At 42.5% G+C, this 24,836-nt stretch overlaps 1 protein-coding gene across 8 annotated transcripts in view; it reads right to left on the bottom strand.

Moving 5' to 3' along the window:
• Positions 1–24,836, bottom strand: part of SLC38A1 (solute carrier family 38 member 1) — a 69,208-nt gene that overhangs the window by 42,767 nt on the left and 1,605 nt on the right. For 5 of the 8 annotated variants that reach the window (XR_007406347.1, XR_007406348.1, XM_025477368.3 and 2 more), the window contains exons 2-3: positions 9,233–9,347; positions 5,724–5,940 (exon numbers count right to left, since the gene is read on the bottom strand). Coding sequence is in view for 6 of the 8 variants with exons in the window: in XM_025477368.3 (XP_025333153.1) it covers positions 5,724–5,845 (122 nt within the window). In the remaining 2 variants the exon portion in view is untranslated. Of the gene's footprint in view, positions 1–5,723; positions 5,941–7,147; positions 7,250–9,232; positions 9,348–24,836 lie in introns of all 8 variants that reach the window. The other 3 variants (XM_025477371.3, XM_025477369.3, XM_025477370.3) reach the window with 1 other exon arrangement.

Here is a 24,836-nt window from a genome sequence, read left to right as displayed (position 1 = left end):
GAATAAAACTTCTTTTTTATTGACTTAAAAATGGGCTATGGGTGAAGGTGCCTTTGACATATGGTCTCAGACGATAGAAGTATTATTAAAAGAAGAATTTCCACTGGGTCGGTCTGTACCTACAAAGCAGAATTCAACAACTCTTAGGGAACCAATTGTTCTGTGTCCAAAACAAAACAAAGTAAAACCTACAGTGGCTGTCGTGGTGACCTTCAATAGACAAAGCCTTAAAAAGGATGTAGGCGTTATACTGAGATAGTGTGAAAGGAGGAGAGAAATACAGAGCAGTTATTTAAAACTAAAAATAAATCAACAACAATCCAATTAAGGATGGGTTGTACGATAGGAAGATAATCTTCCTATTGTAATCTCTACCAATCAGGTTCTTACTAGATGATAGTGTTTCATTTGAGGATTCATAACACAAAAGAGATGAGTGCTTGAACCTAAATGACCTTTGCTAGTTCTTTACCGAAATTCTAACACTCTATTAAAAAGGAAAAGGAAGAGAGAACTGGAGGAAAGAAGTAACAAAGAGATTGGAAAACATGAAAGAATGAAAGAAACAGAAGGCATTTAAAGAGAAGACAGATCCAGATGGCCAACAGACACATGAAAAGATGCTCGATATCACTCATCATCAGGGAAATGCAAATCAAAACCACAGATATCACCTCACACCTGTCAGAATGGCTAAAATAAAAAACAAGAAACAATAAGTATTGGTGAAGATGTGGAGAAAAAGGAACCCTCACACACTGTTGATGGGAATGGAAACTGGTGTGGCCACTCTGGGAAACAGTATGGAGGTTCCTCAAAAAATTAAATAAAATAAATCAAAAATAGAATTACTGCTGAGTGAAGTAAGTCCATCGGAGGACAAACATTATATGTTCTCATTCATTTGGGGAATATAAATAATAGTGAAAGGGAATATAAGGGAAGGGAGAAGAAATGTGTGGGAAATATCAGAAAGGGAGACAGAACATAAAGACTCCTAACTCTGGGAACCGAACTAGGGGTGGTGGAAGGGGAGGAGGGCTGGGGGTGGGGGTGAATGGGTGACGGGCACTGGGGGGGGGGCACTTGACAGGATGAGCACTGGGTGTTATTCTGTATGTTGGTAAATTGAACACCAATAACAAATAAATTTATTAAAATAATAATAATAATAATTACCATATGATCCAGTAATTCCCCTACTGGGTATTTACCCAAAGAATACAAAAACTAATTTGAAAAGATATATGCACCCCTATGTTTATTGCAGCATTATTTAGGATAGCCAAATTATGGAAGGGACCCAAGCATCCATCCATAGATGGGATGGATAAAGAAGATAAGGTACATACAAAGAGCCACACACAACAAAGAATGAAATCTTGCCATTCACAACAACGTGGATGGACCTAAAGGGTATAGTGCTAAGTACAATGTCAGAGAAAGACTAATACAGTATGATTTTACTCATATGTGGAATTTAAGAAACAAAGAGACAAAAAACAGATTCTTAACTATAGAAAACAAACCAAAGGTCACCAGAGGGGAGGGGCTTGGGGGGGATGGGGGAAATAGGTGAAGGGGATTAAGAGGACAGTGATTAGTGATAAGCACTGAATAATGTATAGAATTGCTGAAGAATTGCTGAATCACTATATTGCACACTCAAAACTAATATAATGTTTGTTAACTATACTTGAATTATTTTAAATGAATAAATAAATAACTTAAAAAAAACTTGAACTTAAATGACCTTTGCTAGTTCTTAACCGAAATTCTAACACTCTATTAAAAAGGAAAAGGAAGTTAAAAAACTTAAAAAAATAAAAGACTAGAGGGTAAACAAAGCCTTACCTGACAGTCAAACTCTACTGAAAAGAAAGGGAACAGAAGCCATTAAAGCAAGGAAAGAATTTTCTGACATGAAAACTGAAGACAGAAGTTGTGGAAACTTCGTCCTTAACATGTAGAAAAGATAGTACATTCTCAAGCGTCCTTCCAAATGATACGAATTTAGTACATAAATTCTTCTGGAAGATACAGAGGGATCGAAACAAACAAAGGCTGATGCAGGGTATAGTGACAAGAGTTGTCCCGGATTCTTTCAAGAAAAATCTTAAAGACTTTTCTGGGGTCATAACAATACTAACTCTACATAAAGACCAGAACAAGAATAGATAACATACATGAATATTCTCATGGATACAGCTGGGATAATCTATGAATATTTTGACAACTTTAGTATTTCAACAGCTTTAAGGTAACAATAACCAGCAACCCTCCAAAAGCTAAAGCGAAATTGTTATTCCTCGGAGTGGAGAACACAGAAGTGCTTCCCAAGGAAAGAGGGTTGCCCTATTATTGATACAAACTTTTCTCCTACTAAACTAAAAGTCTTACTATTGCCAGACACTCTGCCAAACACTGTACATGGATTTGCTCATCTATTTTCACAATCATTACATGTGATCAGTACTATCATTAGTCCCATTTTAGAGAAATTAAGTAACTTGACCAAAGTGACATCGCTAGTAAGTAAAGTGCTGAGCCAGGATTTGAACCTGAGCAGGCTGGATGCAGAGCCTGAATTCTTTTTTTTTTTTTTTTAACTTTTTTTTTCTTTTTAAGATTTTATTTATTTATTCACAAGAGACACAGAGAGAGAGAGGCAGAGACACAGGCAGAGGCGGGACTCGATCCTGGGACTCCGGGATCCCGTCCTGGGCTGAAGGCGGCGCCAAACCGTTGAGCCACCCGGGCTGCCCCAGAGTCTTAACCTATTCTTAACCTATAAACAGTATAACAGTATTGCATTTAATATTCCCCAACGATCCCATGAGGTAAGGTATTATTATTATCCCTGTCTCACAGGGATAGAACTAAGGCTCAAAGCACAAGGTCTACTGATTGAATCCCAATCCAAACCATGCACTAACTGTTCTCTCTGTTTGTGACTGTCTCTCTCTCATTTAACCAATATTTTGTAACATCCACCCTGTACCAGGCACTATTATCATATCATTACAAGGTATAAGAGATATAAAGATGACTAAGATGGCTCTGTCAAGAAGCTCACATCCAGAAAAAGAGTCTAGAGCCTGCCTCTCTGAAGTGTGGTCCCTGGATCAACAACATGGGCATAACATACATGAATATGAATCTCAGGCCCTGAAATAGAATCTCAGGCCCCATCGCAGACCTCCCGAACCAGAATCCGCATTTTAACAAGGCTTCCAGGTGTTGAGTATGCACATTAAAATGTCAGCAGTACTGGTCCCATGGACATTTCGAAAGGTTTTGCTGTTTTAGGTAGAGATTTCTATGACTACAACCCCAAAATTAGGGCATGAAATAAAACAACTGAACTGGAATAAGGGCAGGAGTTCTAATACCCGGATGGCTCTACTCTATTTTTAACTAAACTTAAAAAGATGACTCTTACAGTACCCTAGTGGGGGAGTTCTCAGGCAAAGACATCAGTTACATGCCACGTAAGCAGAGATCAATATTTGCTTTCCACATTCTCTCTAGCTTTGTAAAAAGAGGGACCGTGACCCCAAAAGTTCACTGTTTTGGCAGATGGCCCTCTTAGATTCCTATAACTGAGCCTACTTTCCTCACTCCCATGTGAAAACGCCACAAGAAGAGTGAGAGGTATTTAGGTGTAGCTTTTGCAGGAATCATGATGGGGATCTTTTGTTTCTTTCATTGGCCTCTTTTGGCTTCATGTTGCCATATGCTGTTTTTAATTTGAATTGTCCTGGAGCCAGAAAAGAAGCAAGATTCATGAACTATGTCAGTGAAAGAGAGGACATAAAATAAAGAAAGAAATGCATCACACTGTATTTGCAGTAGCAGAACCAGATTCCACAAAGCAAGTGGTCAACACCCGCCAGCTCTCCCGCTGTACCCACTTACTGCTTTAATCAGTCTGTGAGGAAGTGAGCTCAGGCAAGGTGCCCAAGCCATGGGCGAGAATGGGTGCTTCCAGCTATTGCAAGCTGGAATCTCCTCAACAACTTAATATATTTAGTTTACTAAGTACAACTTTTAAAGATCAAATTCAGATTCTAAACTGAACATTGTAATGACTCATTTTAAGGTCCTTACAGTTTGTACTGCTTGGGCAATCAATGAAGCTTCATTATAAAACTAAACTGTCTTGTGAAATGGTTGGACTCCCATCCACTGTTAAGTGGAGGTCAGTAGTGACTGCAGAACACTCCGGGTGTACGCAGCTTAAAATAGCATTGGTATTTTAATAAAACTGGGAAAGACTACCCTTTTTTCATTAATGCCCCAATAGTCGGAGGCAGCAGCATAGAACAGAAAGACGGGGATTTCTGACAGAACCTGTGTGCACTATTGGGCAAGTTATTTTATTTCTGAGTCCCAGCATCCTGATTTGTAAAATGCATTTTAAATTTTTCCTTATTTGCAAAAGAATGTTATAAGGAAAAATGGCAATATATGCAAAAAATACTTGGCACTCAAGAAATGGTAGTCATTATTGATAATTACTCAGAAAAAGTCCAAGAAGCAAATTTAATTCCAACAGTAAGATATGTCACAACCCAGTGAATGGTACTTGGATGATAATGAGGAAGTGTCTGGGTTGCACACTTAACCTCTGAGAACATTTAGGGAAGAGAAAAGGGAGAAGCAGGGCTGGAACTTTTGAGTTTGTGATGACCACAGCTGAGGGCTCAGCAGGCCTTCCAATTGCACACCATATTAAAACATAGAGCAGATTTCCAGAAACAATTTCCACAAAGATGCCTGGTTAGCTGTTGTAGGTTTTCATCTTCTTCCATCCCATTTCCGTCTGATCACCCCCCAAATATGTACATCTCTGGAATGTTCTAGTAAGTGGTCCTGTCTATTCCACTGTCTTCCCCTGGCCTTTTAGGAGGCTACATGCTTTAAACAGACCACATCACTGAGTCCCAAGCTAGAGAGCTTCCTGTGAAATGATCCACAGACACTGGCTATAAAATCAGCATGTCAGAGAATGGCCCAGATCACTTAAAAAAGAGGGAAAAAAAGACATCAGTCCTTCTCTTCTAACTTAAGAAACATAAGACCCAAGAGTTGCAAGGACCTGCTGAGGTCATGACTGGGGCTGAGAGCTTTTGGGGCAGACTCTTCCCACCTGCCTCCCATCTACCTCCTCCCACTCATGCTCTCTTCTCTTTCTGTTTCATGTACTAATTCCCTACTACAGTTTCTCAGAGAACTACTGGGGCTCAACTATTATTATTACTATTTAAAATCTGTGATAGACATCATGCTTGTAAAGCTGTATTTGCAGTTTTAAAATGGGATCATTGGCAAATGGGATGTTGACTGTTAGTAAAAATGTGGGTGAGGGCAGATGACTGTAGTACATGCTCAGATATGAGATGCAGCAAAATTCTAGCAGCCTGTCTGATTCACAAGCATAGAGCTTTTGAAAAGTTAGGTCTGGTTGGGGTCCAGTGTATTTATATATTTTTATTAGACTCAATTGAAACATTTGAAAGGATGAATAAATTACTTTCCTATTTGCTTCATTTGCTATTGCAGACTGTGCCCAACAGATGTCACATAAGAAATTCAAATTACGTCTTCAAATGGAGCATAACTTTAGTAATGAATAATTCAGGAGAATAACCTAACACCAGAATAATATTTTAGAGACATTTCTTTCATAGGGTTGAGAGTGTTAGCTGAGAAATACTCACCTATTTATCTGACCATTTTCTACTTCGGTGAAATCATTGGAATCGTTGCTAATGTTATCATCCTCGGGCACTGTCATGTTCTGCAACTCAGTTAATTCGAGTCCACTTTTGAAATGCATCATGTTTAGAAAGTAGTATCGATAGTCAAAAAATTAGTCCAAATTCTGCTCTGAGTGTATTACAAATGGATAGCAGCAAAAATATAAGCTTGACACCCCTAAAATACAACACAATAAAAAATAAACATATGAATATCACTACTGATTAAACTGTGACAAGTAAACAATAGTCAACTTACTGATAATTTATACATTTTGCTATTCAATGCATTTGAGCAGTCTTTGTACATCAAGTTATAGAGGCTTATCTCTAAATTTTATGCCTGTCATAACTCTCCCCTCTTTATAACTACAAAATGAGTCCTGTCCCATAATTTTCCCGTTCACATTTATAGGAATACCAAGTCAACTCCAGGCATTATAGATGCCTTTTATGAAACTGTTTAAAAGGAAAGGGATGCAGTTATTTTAATGCATCCCATCACAGGGCACACACATAGTGGGTGCAGACTACACAGACACAAAAGCACCTCTGATCTAGCAATCCTCGTTTAATAAAAATGCGAATCCTCAAAAAATGGCATCATGAGGGATCAACTACCCAACCTGGAGGTCAAGCAGCAAAGGACAAACCTGTGTTTTGAAATTTAGCAAACACTTTATCCATCAACTGCAAGAGATTAAATCAATCTCTTCCATGAAATCACTCCATGTTGGGGAATTAGGGAATTAAAAACTCATACTCAGGGGATTTAGGTTAATCTACCTAAAACTGTATTTCCTCTCCAGAAACAAAAGACTTGTAGAGTTCCTAGTCTGCCCTACATGGATGACTGGGACTTACATTTTGATGGCATATAAGGGGAAAAAGAGCTTCGGACACATCACAAATTAAGCAGGTGGCAACCAAAAAGAGCTAGATATGACCTGAAAATTAAGGCCTATGTATGTATATACAGGAACCTCACCAGGGTCATCTCGATGAGGTGATGGACACCAGGGAATGAAGCAGAAAAACAAGAAAGTTTGTGTTTTTTTTTTTTTTTTTTCTTTTTACCACCAAAGGCAAACCCCTTTGGATGATACTTTGTCTGATCCTGAATTCCATAAGCTGACTATAGCCTAGTTAAGAGTCAAAACCCTAATGTGCCCAGGTAAGCATCCCGGTACATCCCAACCAGTATTTTGCTAATTGACAAAATTTTCAGGACCCGTAGAAAATACCTCAGAATGATCATTTTTTAAGACTGTTCACTTTCCCACAACCAAGGCACGCAGTATTCCTTTTTGTTCGTACCGACTCCTATCTAGCATGAAATTCCCTTGGTTCCAGGATCCTTTACAACTTCCAACAGGGAGACTCACCTCAGTGCCGGTGACCTCTGTTCCCCTTTACACCTGTCCTCTTGAGTCTGGACCCCCAAATGAGGGGATGGGGAAAACCCTAGAAACCAGGCATGGACGAGACTGGAGACAAAGCCAATGAAAATACATTTTAAACCTGCGGCACTGGCGTGCTAGACTGCCCCTGCCTTTTGGGGCCAGGATAGACGGACCTTGCAGTGGGGGCCTGGAGCTTCCTACCACACCCCCAGGGAGAGGGGGCCATTGCTGTCCCCTGCTGGTGAAGACATTCTCACTGCCCACTGGGGAAGATAGGCTTAAAAAAAAAAAAAAATACTTCCTAATACTTCAGGTCCTGGGAGCTCCACTTCCCTGCAGGGCAGGGCCTCTCCTGGAGAGCAGGAGGCCAGGGCAGGGAGGGTCAAGCCCCACGTCTCCCTGGGTGGTGTGGGAGATCTCCCTAGGCTGATTCTCTAGCTGGAATGGTAGTACTAGCAACTAGGCCCATCTCTAATTGTTTTTAGTGCCTTCACACAGCAGCAGCATTTACAACCTCTTTATAAACGTCGCAGTGTGTTAACACGCACTCTTGTCGGCCGCCTTAATGAAAGCCACACAGATGGGCTAGACTGGGTGATTTCCAGGAGCCCTGCCACAAGGTCTCTTTTCTGTATCACTTCCCTCGGAGTCTGAAGTGTTACTGAAGTGATACTGCGGGGCTCGTATAAAGTTGATTCAGTGGGTGGTGTTTGCAATTTGGGCTGAGTCCTCTCCTCTGACAGAGCAGGAGGAAAGAGGACGCTGGACAAAAATTTTCTGAGGGGAGAAAAAGTTGACTAATAATAGATCTGGAGTCTACTGTTTGAATTTAAACTTTCATATCAATATACATGTGTATGTGTGTGTGTACAAATAACATACATATATATAGATAGATGGTCAGTTAAATAAATGGATTAAAAAAAAGGCAAAAGCATCATAAAAAGGAAGTCCTGGCCACTAAGATGATGTCAGTATAAAGCAAATGCCGGTACTAAGTTAATCACACAGAATAAATGTTTTTTTCTTTGGCTTACACAGAAAAAAATTTTTCACAGTCAAGGAGCCTAGAAGTCCAAGATCAAGGAGTCAGCAAGTTTTGTTTCTTCTGAGGCCTATGGTCCACAGCTTGTGGATAGCGCTGCTTCTCTCTGTTCTCAATGGTCTTTCTGCTGCCTGTGTGTTGTCTGTGTCCTAATCTTTTTTTTTAATAAATTTATTTTATTTTATTTATTTATTCATGAGAGACACAGAGAGAGAGAGAGAGAGAGAGGCAGAGACACAGGCAGAGGGAGAAGCAGGCTCCATGCAGGGAGCCCGACGTGGGACTCGATCCCGGGACTCCCAGAATCATGCCCTGGGCTGAAGGTGGCGCTAAACTGCTGAGCCACCTGGGCTCCCCAAGAATAAATTTTTATTGTTATGAAATAACCTATCTGAAATCTAACTCGTTCTTGAAAATGAAAACTGCAAAACTGGGTAAATTAACAAAGTTAGTGACACCTCTCACCAAGGCTGAGGCCACACTTAGAAATTCCTCACTGTTCAATTTATCATCTATTTACTGAGGCTCGATGATGAAGGGATTTCAAAGTTTGAGAAAGGTCAGATTCAAGAATCTGAGGCAGCTTTACAGAAAAGTCACATTTGGACCAGCCCTTGAAAAAGACATTTTTTTTTTTCTTATTCTAAAACTAATACATACCAGGGATTCTTCAGAACCAGGCCTTGCAAAAGAGATCCCACCACCCAAAACTGGGCCACTATTAGACTCTGGTGTACTTCCTCTCCCCTCTTCTTCTTTTTTCTTCATTTTCCTTTCCTGAGTTTTCTTTCTCCCTCTCTAGTTCCTTCTCTCCCCCCCCCTTTTTTTTAACATTGGGATTTTAGATTGTTTTTAACCTACTTTTCCTCATGTTGCATTACCTTATAAGCATTTTGGAGAACAGGTATCTTTTCTAAAACCACATTAGTTCCTTATTAATAAAGAATATAGGCTTTGGTAGAAAAATTAGAAGAAACATGCATGCAAAGGAAGGGGGGGGCAAGTAAACAGAAAAAAGTCACCTGTTATGTCAGCAAACAGAGATGATCACTGTGTATATACTGGAGTATGACCTTCCGGGGCTCTTCTGTGCACATAGATATGGTGCCGAGCACACAGTAGGCACTCAATAAATATCTGTGAAATGAAAAGAGTACAAATAAAAATTAGGTCTACATTTACAAAAATGGAAATCATATCATAGAGTCTCGAAAACATTTCATTTTTTTTGCTTAACAAGATACGATCTCCTCTCCTGAGTTAGGTTGAGATAGTGAACACGGGGCTACACCATTGCTGCAAATGCTTGCTTATCTGCTGGACTGTGCTATAAGCTGACATCCAGCCCTTTCCATCTGGACAGCCACACTGCTTGGCAGACAAGTGACGGGGGGTGGGGGGGCACTGAGCTGAGACTTCTCAATGAAGGAGAACATGGTCAACAGCACAGGCAGGAAATGCAGGCTGAGTTCAAGAAGCAAAGAATGAGAGCTTCACTGAAATTACCGAGGCGATTATCAGACAACAGAATTAATTAAAAGGCCTACCAGGGTTATTGTGTGAAGATCTTGATGTTCGCCCAACCATAATTACAATCTCTCAATATTTATAATAGGCTGCAAATTAAAGGTTTTTTTTTTTAAAGAATTATTTATTTATTTATTTATTTATTTATTTATTTATTTATGATAGAGAGAGAGGCAGAGACACAGGAGGAGGGAGAAGCAGGCTCCATACTGGGAGCCCGACGCGGGACTTGATTCCAGAACTCCAGGATCGCGCCCTGGGCCATAGGCAGGCGCTAAACAGCTGAGCCACGCAGGGATCCCCTGCAAATTAAAGTTTAATCGGCACAGAATATCTTTGGTCCTTTACCACAATCTCGTGAGGTACTCTTGAGCAAACATTATCTCGGTATGCCTATTGGTATACTTTACCAATAGTAAAATTAGAGCAACGTGAAATACGTAAGTCTCTACTCTTCATGGTGTTACATATCAAAGAAGATATACAGAGAAACTTGTCTGGCCTTACATTGCTTAAGCCCTATATAAGCGAGCAGACTATCCCATATAAGGTGACAGCATACCATAAAATATCTGCTAACTCTATGATAGAGCAAAGAATAAATCCAGAGGTTTCAGAGATATGCATGCCTACAGGTGTACGGAAGGAAGGAGGGAAGGAGGGAAGGAGGGAGGGAAGGAGGGAAGGAGGGAAGGAGGGAAGGAAGGAAGGAAGGAAGGAAGGAAGGAAGGAAGGAAGGAAGGGAGGAAGGGAGGGAGGAAGGAAGGAAAAAATAGGGCCTGGAGAAATCAGGAAAGAGTTTACAAAGTTAGGCCTTGAGCTGTATCTAAAAACAAGGAGACTTAGATGGGGGATTGGGAAGGCGTTACTTGTACTGGGAACAGCACATGCCAAATGTACACAGAACAGCCTTACACGACCATTCAGATGAACCTAGCTAGAGCAGAGGGAGCAAGGGACATGTTCTTGAGGAACAGAAGTTTTATAGGTTTGGTAAAAGCTGATTAAAAGACTGTAGGGGGGATGCCTGGGTGGCTCAATCGGTTAAGCATCCAACTCCTGATCTCAACTCAGGTCTTGATCTCAGGGTTGTGAGCTCAAGCTCCACACTGGGCTCCACATTGGGCATGGAGCCTACTTAAAACTAAACAAAATAAAATAAGATAAAATAAAATACTGTATAGGGAAAGCCAAACTATAAAGAATATATTGTAACTCGATGTCAAAAATCACTTCTTGGATGTGGTCTATGTATACAATGGAATATTCCTCAGCCATTAGAAACGACAAATACCCACCATTTGCTTCGACGTGGATGGACCTGGAGGGTATTATGCTGAGTGAAATAAGTCAATCGGAAAAGGACAAACATTATATGGTCTCATTCATTTGGGGAATATAAAAATTAGTGAAAGGGAATAAAGGGAAAGGAGAGGAAATGAGTGAAAATATCAGTGAGGGTGACAACACATGAGACACCTAACTCTGGGAAACGAACAAGGGGTAGTGGAAGGGGAGGTGGGCGGGTGGGTTGGGGTGACTGGGTGATGGGCACTGAGGGGGGCACTTGGCGGGATGAACACTGGGTGTTATGCTATATGTTGGCAAATTGAACTCCAATAAAAAAAAAAGAAAGAAAAGAAAAAAATCACTTCTTGGGAAAAATACAAATTCAATTGCTTTCTAGTTTCTAGACTTTCTAGTGGATTGGCCTGCTCAGTATTTGTTCCTACTTCTTGTAGTCCAGTTCTATAGATGAGGGCAACTTGAGAGCTACATTTCCCACACTCTTTTGCAGCTAGGGTTCTAGGTATGATACAGATTCTACCAATCAGAGAGCAAAGTGGTGGGAGCAAGGCATCCATTTGGCTGGTACAATTCTAGCAGGTGCAATACATGGCTCTGGAACCAACAACTGCAGCTATGGACTCCTGATCATCAGGTGTGGCTCAAATGATGTATTCCTGGAGCATGGAGCTGAGATAGTGAGAAACTGGCTTCATGGTTTCCTGGCTTCCTGATGGAGACGCAAGTGGCAGTTCCCTTAGCAGACTAGTTTTAAGTGGTGGTATTCCCATAATTATTCCTAGAGACCCAGCCTGCTCTGTCTTCTCTTCCGACAATTTTACAGGCACTTAATTGCCTGTATTAAATCCCTTACACTTACCATACATAGAAAAATCTCTGTTACATGCAACTAAACCCTGACTGATAGTCATTAATTTTATTCCCCCCACCCTTTTAAATGTTTTATCATGGGAACTTTTAAACATATACACAAGTAGATAGAATGGAATAAGGGACCCCCGTGAAACGACTTCAACAATTATCAATGCAGGCCAGTCTTACTGAAGTTTTACTTCCACCATCACAGAGAATTATTTTAAAGCAGATTTCAGACATCCTATCCCCTGTAAATGTTTCAGCACATATCTCTGAAGGAAAACTTTTATAAAACAATACCAGCAGATCACTATCAAGCCTAAAAAAATGACAAGAATTCCTTCCTATCAATAATATCCAGTCACATACACTTAATTTTAAAATTGTTATGAATCACTATTGGTTTTTTATTCTGTAAAACTAATTAGATTAAACCTCTCCTAGCTCAACTGCTGAGAATCAATTATGGTAGTTAGGTCAGTAGTTTTGAGAAAGCATGAGGCCTAAGGCCAAAGATGCTCCTATTCTTCCCGCCATCTCTTCCCATAACTGAGCCGGTTTACCCATTTGAGATCTTTGGATCATCTGACTCTTAGATGGTGAAAATATCAATCTATGAACTGCTTTTCTGTTTCTCAAAAGGCCTCAAAGAGGCCCAAGAGGTTGACTAAAATGTCAAGTATTCTTGCTTTGGGCTAGGGTGCATTAACTTGGTGTGATAAGCCTAAATTCTGACCGGCAATTTTATATTTCTTTGAGTAATAAAACCAGGACATAAACTGATATATTAAAGTTGTAGGCAAAACTCATTAAACAGTATACTTACAATCTGAATATTGCATCGTATATAAATTATACCTCAGTTAAAAGCTTAGTGTATAGAAATACAACGGACTTCTGTGCACTGATTTTATATCCTGTGACTGCTGAATTTCTCTATCAGTTCTAGCAATGTTAGGGTGGAGTCTTATGGGTTTTCTACATAAAGTATCACATGTCATCTCTGAAGAGTGAAAGTTTGACTACTTCTTTGCCAATTTGGATGACTTTTATTTCTTTTTGTTGTCTGACTGCTGAGGCCAGGACTTCCAGTACTGTGTTGAACAACAGTGGTGACAGTGGACATCCCTGTCGTGTTCCTGATCTTAGGGGAAAGGCTCTCAGTTTTTCCCTATTGAGGATAATATTCGCTGTGGGTTTTTCCCATATGGCTTTTATGATATTGATGTATATTCCCTCTATCCCTACACTGCAGAGTTTTCATCAGGAAAGGATCCTGTATTTTGTCAAATCCTTTTTCTGCATCTATTGAGCAGATCATATGGTTCTTATCCTTTCTTTTATTAATGTGGTGTATCACACTGGCTGATTTGCCGATGTTGGACCACCCTTGTGGCCAAGGAACGAACCCTACTTGGTCATAGTGAATGATCCTATTGATGTACTGTTGGGGGATCCCTGGGTGGCTCAGCAGTTTAGCACCTGCCTTTGGCCAGAGGCGTGATCCTGGAGTCCCAGGATTGAGTCCCACATCACGTTCCCTGCATGGGGCCTGCTTCTCCCTCTGCCTATGTCTCTGCCTCTCTCTCTCTGTGTGTCTCTCATGAATAAATAAATAAAATCTTTTAAAAAAATGTACTGTTGGACCCAATTAACTAGTATCTTTGTGAGAGTTTTTGCATCCATGTTCATCAGGGATATTGGTCTGTAATTCTTTTTGGTGGGGTCTTTGGTTTGGGGATCAAGGTAATCCTGGCCTCATAGAATGCGTTTGAAAGTTTTCCTTCCATTTCTATTTTTTGAAACAGCTTCAGAAGAATAGGTATTCATTCTTCTTTAAATGTTTGGTAGAAGTTCCCTGGGAAGCCGCCTGACTTCTGTCTGTTGGGAGATTTTTGATTACTGCTTTGATTTCTTTAGGGCTTATGGGTCTGTTCAGGTTTTCTATATCTTCCTGTTTCAGTTTTGGTAGTTGTTTTTTTTTTCTAAAGATTTTATTTATTTATTCATGAGACACAGAGAGAGAGAGAGAGCCTGCGTGAAGCCTGACGTGGGACTCGATCCCGGGTCTTCAGGATCATGCCCTGGGCTGAAGGCAGCACTAAACCGCTGAGCCACCGGGGCTGCCCAAGTTTTGGTAGTTTATATGTTTCTAGGAATGCATCTATTTCTTCCAGATTGCCTAATCTGTTGGCATATAATTACTCATAAGATTCTCTTATAATTGCTTTTATTTCTGCAATGTTGGTTGTGAACTCTCCTCTTTCATTCATGATTTTATTTATTTGGGTCTTTTTTCTTTTGGTAACTCTGTCTAGGGGTTCATTGATCTTACTAATTCTTTCAAAGAACCAGCTCCTAGTTTCATTGACCTATTCTACTATTTTTTTTAATTTTTATATCATTGATTTCTGCTTTGATCTTTATTGTTTCTATTCTCCTGCTGGATTTTGGCTTTATTTGCTGTTCTTTTTCCAGCTCCTTTAGATGTTAGGTTAGGTTGTGTATTTGAGACTTTTCCTGTTTCTTAAGAAAGGCCTGTATTGCTATATACTACCCTATGACCCAGCAGTTGCACTATTAGCTATTTATCCAAAGGATATAAACATAGGGATTCAAAGGGGCACATGCACCCCAATGTTTATAGCAGCAATGTCCACAATAGCCAAAATATGGAAAAAGTCCAGATGTCCATTGACAGATGAATGGATAAAGATGTGATACATATATACATATATGTATATATATCGCATACATACACACAATGGAATATTACTCAGCCATCTAAAAGAATGAAATCTTGCCATTTGCAACAACGTGGATGGAACTAGAGGGTACTATACTAAGTGAAATAAATCAGTCAGAGAAAGACAAATACCATATGATTTCACTCCTATGTGGAATTTAATAAACAAAACAGATGAACATAGGGGAAGAGAAGGAAAAATAAAATAAGACAAAGGCAGAGAGAGGGGCAAACCATAAGAGGCTCTTAACTATATGAAACAAACTAAGGATCACTGGAGGGGAGCAGGGTGGGGGACGGGGTAACTGGGTGATGGGCATTAAGAAGGGCACGTGTTGTAATGAGCATTGGGTGTTACATTCAACTGATGAATCACTAAGTTCTACATCCGAAACTAATAATATACTGTATGTTAATTAAATTGAGTTTAAATAAAAAAATTTTAAAGACCAAAAGCTTAAAATTGATACTTATAATCTTTGAAAAAGATCTTTGGGGGATGCCTGGGTGGCTCAGGGGTTGGGTGCCTGCCTTCGGCCCAGGGCGTGATTCCGGAGTCCCAGGATCAAGTCCCACGTTGGGCTCCCTGCTTGGGGCCTGCTTCTCTCCCTGCCTATGTCTCTGCCTCTCTGTGTGCCTCTCATGAATAAATAAATAAAATCTTTAAAAAAAAAAAAGAAAAAAGAAAGGAAAAGATCTTTGGGAAGTGGGAAATACTAAAAGAGGTCTTTGGTAATAAAAAGGCTAGGAGCCAAGAAGCAATCTCCAATTAAAGGTGTTTTCTCTCTTCTTAAGACTCATGGCTTAACCAAGTACAAGTGCTCTTAGCTCTGTTAGCATTTTTCTATCACTACTTCCTCTCCACGCACTTCCCTGACTTCCACCCATCACTCTCAGCTCCGTATCTGGAAAGTGACTTTGTCTATAACCTTGAAATACCAGCCCCCAACCCGCCCGTTACTGCCAACAATCTGAACTTGCTCCTGTCCTCATCACTCCCCTGAAACCATGCTCAACTGGCAAATTCTGGCTCTACCGTTCAGGAGCTGTGGACTCTGGGCAAGTAGGTCAACTTCTCTTTGCCTCAGTTTCTGAATCTGTAAGACTACCCACCTCATACAGTCATTATAAAGATTCCACGCTCGGATCCATGGGCAGCACCTACAACAGGCCTGGCCTGGGTCTCGAAGGCTACTGTAGCTATACTTGCTACTCCTGCTACCACTTCCTAATCAAGACAAGTGGCCTTTTCTGGGTTCTCATTCTCTCCAACGCCTTCCAGGCAGGCAGGGAGCATTGCTTCTTGGACTCCAACTTGCTCCTAAGCACTGCCTCTGGGCCTCCTGGGCCAGCCCCCTTCCTTCTCCGGCCTGCAGTGTAGGGGTCACTCCTCCAGCATACACTCTGAATTCTTTCCTTTCTAAGGTTTCAAGCCTGTAGTGTCAGATTTCAGCCCACAAAGACATCTTCCAGACGTTTTCCCCAGTCTTTTTCATTTGCTAAAACTAGCATTCCTCTGCATTATGAAATAGGCTCTCCCTCATAAATACTACTTGGTAATAATCAAGTCACTTAACATGTCACATGTTTCTTCATCTGTAAAATGAGAAGGCTGGAGGGAGAGAGGATCTCTCAGGTTCCTTCCTGTTCAGAAAAATTTCCACAAATTCTTTTTAGACGCCAGCTGCCCACTGGACTTCTCCATGTGGATGCTTGCCATTACTTCAAACCCCACATGCTTAGTTGAACATATCACTGACCTCACACGTCGGCTTTGCTATTCCTGTTAAAGATAATGTTCTTTTTCCTCATCACTCAGACTTGGAGCCCGGGTATGGCTTTAATGCCGCTAAATATCTAATCAGTCACCAAGCCCCATCAACATTCTTTCATAGTCCCCTCCTGCCCCTTATTCCCCTCTGCCCACAATCCTAACTCACTTTCCTCCATGCTACCTGCTGGCCCTACCCTCTCTCCCCTACAGAGGCAGGTTGTTCCTGAAAACCTGTGTCTGGCACATTCCTCTTCTCTTCTTGCCAATCATAACTTCCCAGCGTCTACAGGATGAAGCCTAATCTCTGGAATCTTCCAAAGCAATCCTAGATTGCTCATAACTAGCTCTTTAATTTGCTCTCCCATGACATTCCTCCTAGGCCCTCCATTCCCTCAATGGATCTAGTCTTAGGCAGTTTTCTGCTTTGTTCACACCATTTCTTTGACCCCGAACTGCTCCCCTCCCCCTTCCCATGAAGTCCACTCCTCTGGAAGTATAACATTGCTTTCAAAGCCCAGCTTGTTTGCTTTCATGCTCTTTTTAAAAAATTCAAATCAGGGCAGCCCCAGTGGCTTAGCGGTTTAGCGCTGCCTTCAACCCAGGGTGTGATCCTGGAGACCCAGGATAGAGTCCCATGTCGGGCTCCCTGCAGGGAGCCTGCTTCTCCCTCTGCCTGTCTCTCTCTCTCTCTCTAATAAATAAATAAATTTTTTAAAAAATTTCAAATCAAACTTCTCTGTGATAGCTTTCTCCAATGACCAACCCATGAGTATGTACCTGTGATGAATTCTTTCAACATTTTTGTATAGATTACTCATTGGCCTGTACAAGGGTTTTCATATAGGTTAACAATCTTTTTATGTACTTATCATCTTCCCTAATTACAATCTCAACTTCTTGAGGATAGGGACCATAGACCTGATAGCTCCCTTAGCAAATAGTATTAGCAAATATGTTAACAATAATAGTGATGACTAAATTTAAAGAGCAAGCTATGATCATCTGTCTGCAGAAAACATATCAGTGATCCTCACACACTTTCCCTGGAAAATAAAATAGAAGCGGGAAGATAAAGGAAGCAAGATGAATGCCCCTTTCCATGAAGTCTGCCACTTAATTCCTTTCACATTTAATCTGGGTATGTGAGAATTATGTGGAAATACATTTAAAACTGTGCGGTACTATATAAACGGGAGGTATTTATCATTAACCAAGGTTAATGCCATGATATGATACGCAAAGAGAATGCAAGAGCCAGGGGAGGGAGAAGCAGACTCCTCGCTGAGCAGACCTACAAGACTGGCCTCAATCCCAAGATGCCAGGATCGATGCCAGGATCAATGACCTGAGCTAAAGGCAGACTGAGCCACCCAGGTGCACCCCATATTCAGACGTTTCAGAACTACTCTGATTTCTCTAAGACCGAAAATACTGATAAACTCCAAGAGTTGGTGAAGTCAATCTGTAACTTTCTATATAGGACAAACTGTATATCACATTTGTTTAAAAAAATCCCCTTAAAACTTTATTTAATGAGAACAGTGAGTGTATTTGAGCAGTGTGGATACCACAAAACTAAAAATCTTTTTTATCAACTGAAAATTTGTAGATTTAAATAGTTACAAAGGGCAGAGTTTAAATGTTTAAAAAAAAATAGTTACAAAATGCAGAGTTGAAAACAGCCTGGAATAGTTCAGCTTTTGAGAAAATTATCTTTCTTTGCATATATATGTTTTTGCTCTAATGATATATTTTTTAAAGATTTTATTTATTCATTCATGACAGACACAGAGAGAAAGAGAGAGGCATAGACACAGGCAGAGGGAGAAGCAGGCTCCATGCAGGGAGCCTGACATGGGACTGGATCCCGGATCTCCGGGATCACACCCTGGGCTGAAGGCGGCGCTAAACCGCTGAGCCACCGGGGCTGCCCTCTAATGATATTTTTGATCAAGAACTGCTGTTGAGGGGAGCCTGGATAGCTCAGTTGGTTAAGTGGCTGCCTTCAACTCAGGTCACGATCCTGAAGTCCTGGGATGGAGCCCTGCCTCAGTCTCCCTACTAGTGGAAAGCCTGCTTCTGCCTCTCACTCGTTCTCTCTCTCTCTCTCTCTCCCCCCACCCAATCTCAAATAAATAAAATCTTAAAAAAAAAAAAAAAGGAAAAAAAGGACTATTGTTGAACTAAAAACACTGGATGGAATTTTCTGTTTTTAAGGCTTAGCTAAGTTATGACAGCTAGTGCCCAACAAACTATTCAAGAAAGAACAGAAATAATAAGAAATTTAAAGCATCACAAAGTGGTGCATATAAAGAGGATCATTTATTAAAAAATTACACATATGCCTTTGCCTGAAAATAGAAAACATAATAAAACACACTATAGGGATCCCTGGGTGGCGCAGCGGTTTGGCGCCTGCCTTTGGCCCAGGGCGCGATCTTGGAGACCCGGGATCGAATCCCACATCGGGCTCCCGGTGCATGGAGCCTGCTTCTCCCTCTGCCCGTGTCTCTGCGCCCCTCTCTCTCTCTCTGTGACTATCATAAATAAATAAAAATTAAAAAAAATTAAACACACTATATACCCCAATACCAAATGATATAATAATCCTTGGACAAGTTTTTCTTCCCTCTAGGCCTGTTTTCTCACCTTAAACTAGGAAGTTCTTTTTTTTTTTTTTTAAGATTTTATTTATTTATTCATAAGAGACACAGAGAGAGAGGCAGAGGGAGAAGGAGCTTCCATGCAGGGACCCCGATGTGGGACTCGATCCCAGGACTCCAGGATCATGCCCTGAGCCAAAGGCAGACGCTCAACCACTGAGCCACCCAGGTGTCCCAAACTAGGAAGTTCTGATTAACCAATGCTCTCTCAAAGATCTCCAGTCTTAAGGCCCTCTGAATTTATAATGCTATCGAGTGTTTCCTAATGGATCACTTTCAGAGACAAGAAACGGGCTTGTGGACAAATCTTCTGAATAGGTGACTTAGGCTAGAAGTCCTCAGTTCTGGATACAGATACAGGAATCACTTCAAGAGTTAAAAAAAAAAAAATTGCCTAACACACACCAATTTCTGATTTAATTGGTCTATGGTGGGATCGAGCATGGATAGTTTAAATGCTCCCCAGGGGATTCGAATGTGTAGCCAGGACTAAGGTCTACAGATGCAGAGCAAGGGTTGCAAGTGCCACCACAGCCTGGATATGGGAGACAAATGGGCAAGGCAGATGAAGCATAAGGAACTGGAGAACACATATCCCACCTATTTCAGTAGGAATAAGCCAGATCTTTCTACTGTTTGTTTTTTTTTTCCTAAGAAATGCCTGAAATCCAGATTTTAAGTGAATATCCGAAGTTTAAATATTGACAGGTAATTCCAAACAATTTTTTTAAAAGTCTAGGTCACATAAAATGTACCCACACGCTTTATTTGGCTTTATAGCCAGTCGTGTGCAAGCTCAACTAGACGAGTTCCATAAGCCAAATACAACTTTTTCTCTGTGCTCTGTCCTTGTCTCTTCTACTCAGAGCTTCCTCCTCCCTTACCTGGGTCAGACCCTATCCTTTTCCTTTTCCTTTCCATTGTCTGTTTCTTTTCCAGTCGTCTTCATCACTCCTAAAAGATGGAAACTGAGATCCACACATTAAATCTTTATGTGGCCCTGACTGTATCAGTGGGCAGGATTGTATATACCTGGGAAAATTCAGGCTGTAAATTGTAATCTAAGGCTGTGGCTCCCTGATGTCAACAACAGGCTGGTTTAGTCAAAATCAAGGGAAAAGTCACTCAAGGTCACAGCTCTGCATTATTTAGACTATATCAAACAACATATGGAGCTCTTCATTTAATTTCTGGCTTTTTTTTTTTGTTTGTTTGCTTTAAAATCTAAGTCACTGTAATTAGAATCACCCTGAGTGTTTTAAAGAAAAAAAAAAAAAACCCAAGTCTGGGCTCCACCCCAGGCCAACTAAATCTGAAGGTCTGGAAATGGAGTCTGGGCATTGGTAGCTTTTAAAAGACTCCGAGTGGGGGGCAACTGGGTGGCTCAGCTGGTTGAACGTCTGGCTCTTGGTTCCAGTTCAGGTTGTGATCTCATGGATCATGGGATTCAGGCCTGTACCGAGATCTGGGCTTAGCAGGGAGTCTGCCTGGATTCTCTCCCTCTGTCCCTCCCACCTGCTTGCTCACTCTTCTTTTTTTTCTCTCTCTCTCTCAAATAAATATTTTTAAAAATAAATGAAAAATAAAAATATAAGACCCCAAGGAGGTCTAATGTGAAGCCAGAGTTGAGAATCACTAATCTGAACTTGTGCCCTAAGGCTGTGGATTAGCAGCACATTTAACTCAAGATGATTATCATCTTGAGTACTTCTTTGAAGTTGTTCAAGGATTTCCTCAGCTCTGTTCTCATTGTATCTGCACAACTCTGTGGGTTAGGCAGCTTGGACACTATTTATTAGCGCTGGACGGATGAGAAAATGAGGCATAAAAACGTTAAATGATTTGCCCAAGTGCACCCAGCTAATTAGTGGCAAAGGCACACTGTAACTTTACCAGGTAAACTGAGGCAGAGTTCCTTGATCGTAAGCCTGGTTCTTGCAAAGTTTCCCCAAAACATGGTGCCCCCCTGATGACTGAATTCCTTTACTGTTATTAAGTAGCCCTAACACGTAGGTGGTCACTAGAAAACCAATGACTATAATATGTCAGATTTTAGAAGCAAGCGTAACAGCGCTTTTAAAAGACGTAATTTAGGGTCAGTGGTCCAAGGTGCCTTTTTCTGAAGTCTGTGATGCGATTTTGAAAGTACTTACTTCTACACACATCCTTTCCCCGCCCCCACACCACCTTTCATAGTTTCCATTAAGATGTTATTTTCAGAAAAGTATTTTAAATGATTAAATATGCACAGAATACCAGAGGTAAGGGGAACTTTACTGATCAACTTTCCCACCACTTCTGATAAATGAGAAACCTTAAGTCCTTTTTTAATACAATATATATGGAGTGCTGACATGGTGCCCAGCACTTCACACACGTTATCTTAATTAAATATTCAGGATACCTCAAGAAGATAGGGACCACTACCACCACCATCACAATTACCTTCATTCCCATTTAACAAATGAAAAAACAAAGCCAGGGGCGCCTGGATGGCTTAGGGGTTGAGCAGCCGACTCTTGATTTCGGCTCAGGTCATAATCTCAGGGCCATGAGACTGAACCCCACATCCAGCTCCCAGCTCCACACTCAGTGGGGAGTTTGCTTGAGGATTCTCTCTCTCTCCTCCTCTGCCCCTCCCCCAGCTCTCTCTCTCTCAAATAAATCAATAAAATCTTTTAAAAAGACAAAACAAAAACACTAAGGTTTAGAGATGCTAAACAAGCCCCCATGTCCCTGGGCTGGTTGGTAAGTTGAAACTCAGTATTTACTTTTTTTTTTAATAATGTGTTCTGAATTATTATTTTTAAAATTGTATTTATTCATTCATGAGAGACAGAGAGAGAGAGAGAGAGAGAGAGAGGCAGAGACACAGGCAGAGGGAGAAGCAGGCTCCATGCAGGGAGCCTGATGTGGGACTCGATCCCGGGACTCCAGGATCAAGCCCTGGGCCGAAGGCAGGAGCTAAACCATTAAGCCACCCAGGGATCCCCTCAGTATGTACTTTTAACTCGAAGCCTGTGGCCTTATCTCCTGCCTTCCGTGACCTGGAGTGACAAAAGTGCAAAAAGTAAGAGATACATCCTTATGAAAATGCTAAGAGATGATCAGTGAACACTTTATTTGAAGGGGGAGAAAAGTGACACTCAGGCTAGGCCTTCACAAATACACAGGATTACAGGAGGCATTCCAGTCCAGAATCAACACCGGTGCTGAAGCAGCAAAGTGACAGGGAGAGCACAGGGTAAACTGTGAGAAAGATGGAAAGAGATGAGGCATCAGACCGTGGAGGGTCCTGAGCTGACTAGCTAAGAAATGGAGACTTTAATTTTAGGTGACGAGAACCCCCTGAAGGTTTTTAGAAGCAAAGTCACTAAAAAATGCAAACCGAGTTTAAGAAATACAGATCCATGGAAGCCTGGAGACTGATTAGGGAGCAGGGGCTTGATACCCGAGCAGATCAACTAGAAAGTTGTTACAGCTCATTAATTCCCTGCTCCACTCTTAATCACGTGTTGTGTCTGCAGGAAGCACTGGTTTCTTCAGAGCACCCCCATGTCTGTTTCGTGATCCTTGTATCCCAACACACTACTTGCATTGCCATGTCTAAGACTGGTGACAGGGACCTGAACTTGGGGCAGTGGGAATGTAGATGAGAAGACAGGTTTGAGAGGCATTAACAAGGGCCTGGTAAGTGCTCAGAAGAGGGAGGAGAGTAAGAGGGAAAGAGAAGCAGAAAGAAAGCTCTCACATTTTCACTTGGGAGAAAGGGAAACAAATAATGTGATATAGAAAGGAAGAGATGATGGGGCACCTGGGTGGCTCAGTGGTTGAGCATCTGCCTTTGGCTCAGGTCATGATCCTGGAGATCTGGGATCAAGTCCCACATTGGGCTCCCTGCATGGGGCCTGCTTCTCCCCCTGCCTGTGTCTCTGCCTTTCTCGGTGTCTCTCATGAATAACTAAATAAAATCTTAAAAAAATAAAAAAAATAAAGGAAGGGATGGTCAACAGTCGCATAAAGAAGTGAATGAGATGGCTAAGGTCTCAAGCCAAGAGGCATATCTTAAGCAGCTACTCCATGCTGGGCATTAGGGGAACAATTATAAGACTGGTTTTTGCCCTCAAGTGTCATCCAGGGGGAGGAAAATACCCGACAAGAGCAGCCAGATGCCTGGCCTCCTAGTCTCTGGACAAACGTCACCCTCCCACACAGATCCTGCTAGACGGTCATCTATTTCAAGCACCTTCCCCCATCATGTGATCCTGTTTTATGTCTTCATTCTGCTAACACACACCTGAAATTCATTCTACGTGCATTTATCGTCGGTTTCCTCTAGGAAAAGGGAAACAGAAACAGGAACTTTAGTTACATATAATAAGTCCTCAAGTAGGAAATATTTATTGAATATTTGGGGGCAGGAGGGGAAGTGAATAAACCACATCAAGGTTTTAAGATCTCAAACCAGACTAGGCAAGTTTCCTAAATACCTTAAGGAGACATGCTGAGAATTGATGTGACTGAGAGGGGCAAAGCCATTTTGAGGTTGGGGCCCGAAGCAAAATCCAGGATCGGTGGCTCCTCTGGGCTGTTTCACATAGATTTCAGGAGTACCCGCCCCGCAGTGAGATGTTTTAACAATGAGGCCAGCCAGCCACCTAGCTCAGGTTTTATTTCCGCGGTCCTGACGTCAGAAACAGCACAAGTTGCTACCCAGTTTTTTCTATCAAGGTGACAAATTACAGCCTGGCTGTACCCTGCAGTCTGCAAACCACTGCTTTATTCCCTCCTCCCCCTGACATTAAAAAAAAAAAAAAAAAAAAAAAAAAAAAAAAAAACTCCACTGCAGAGATGTCAAATCCCCTTCGCATACAAATAAATACCGTTTCTTCGCGCTTGGGGTCCCTTTCACTCTTAGCTACGCGCGGCGCCAGGGATTAGTCTGAGAAAGTGCGCGATCCCGGGGGCGGGGAGGCTTCCACCCGAGACGCGGCGCCCCGAAAAGGGGGTCCGCGCCGCAGAGCGAGACACAAAGGGCTCCCGACGGGGGAGCCCCACCTTCCCAAGCCCGAGACGGCCCGTGGAGGCGCCCCGAAACGCGCTGACGCCGTGACCGCCAAATTCCTTTTGCCGCCATCCGCTCCTGTGCATCCTCTGATCGCAGTTCACCCCGAACCCGGGGTGGGGGGGGCGACTCCGCAGGGCAGCAGCGCCCGGGCAGCCCCGTGACCTGCGGGGTCCCCGCGGGTGCGGAGGAGCCGGGCGCTCGGGGCGCGCTGGGGGGGGGGCGCGGGCGGGGGGCGCCCCAGGGCGCGCGCCGGGGCGGCGGAGCGCAGGATTTCCTCCCGGCGCTGGCGCGGCGAGTTCAAAAGGCCCTTTTGTGGCAACGTTTAGGGACGCGAGCGCGGTGCCGGGGAGGAAGGAGGAAGGGGCGCGGCGAGGGGAGGCGAGGGCGGTCCGCGCCCGGGCCCCGCGCGGGGCGGCCTTTTGTTCGCCAGCTCCTGGAGCAGCGCTTCTCGTCCTCGCCCTCCTCCCGTTGTAAAGCGCCTCGTGGGGCGGGAAGCGACCGTGAATCACCGCCCGCGTCGCCAGCCCCCCTCCCCCCGGAGCCCCCCGACGCGGCGCCGCCGAGGGAGGGGCCCAGCCCGAGGAGGGGGCCGCAGGCGAGCTCCCGGGGGCCGGCTCGGCCCCGCCGCACGCGCCCCGCGCGCCGCACCACCTGCCCTCCAACGGCCCCGCGGGCGCAGGAAATC

The sequence above is a fragment of the Canis lupus genome, chromosome 27 (genome assembly GCF_003254725.2).
Source record: "Canis lupus dingo isolate Sandy chromosome 27, ASM325472v2, whole genome shotgun sequence".
NCBI classification, from domain to species: Eukaryota; Metazoa; Chordata; class Mammalia; order Carnivora; family Canidae; genus Canis; species Canis lupus.
Note: the sequence above shows the minus strand (reverse complement) of the source record. Positions and strands in the feature narration are given on the sequence as shown.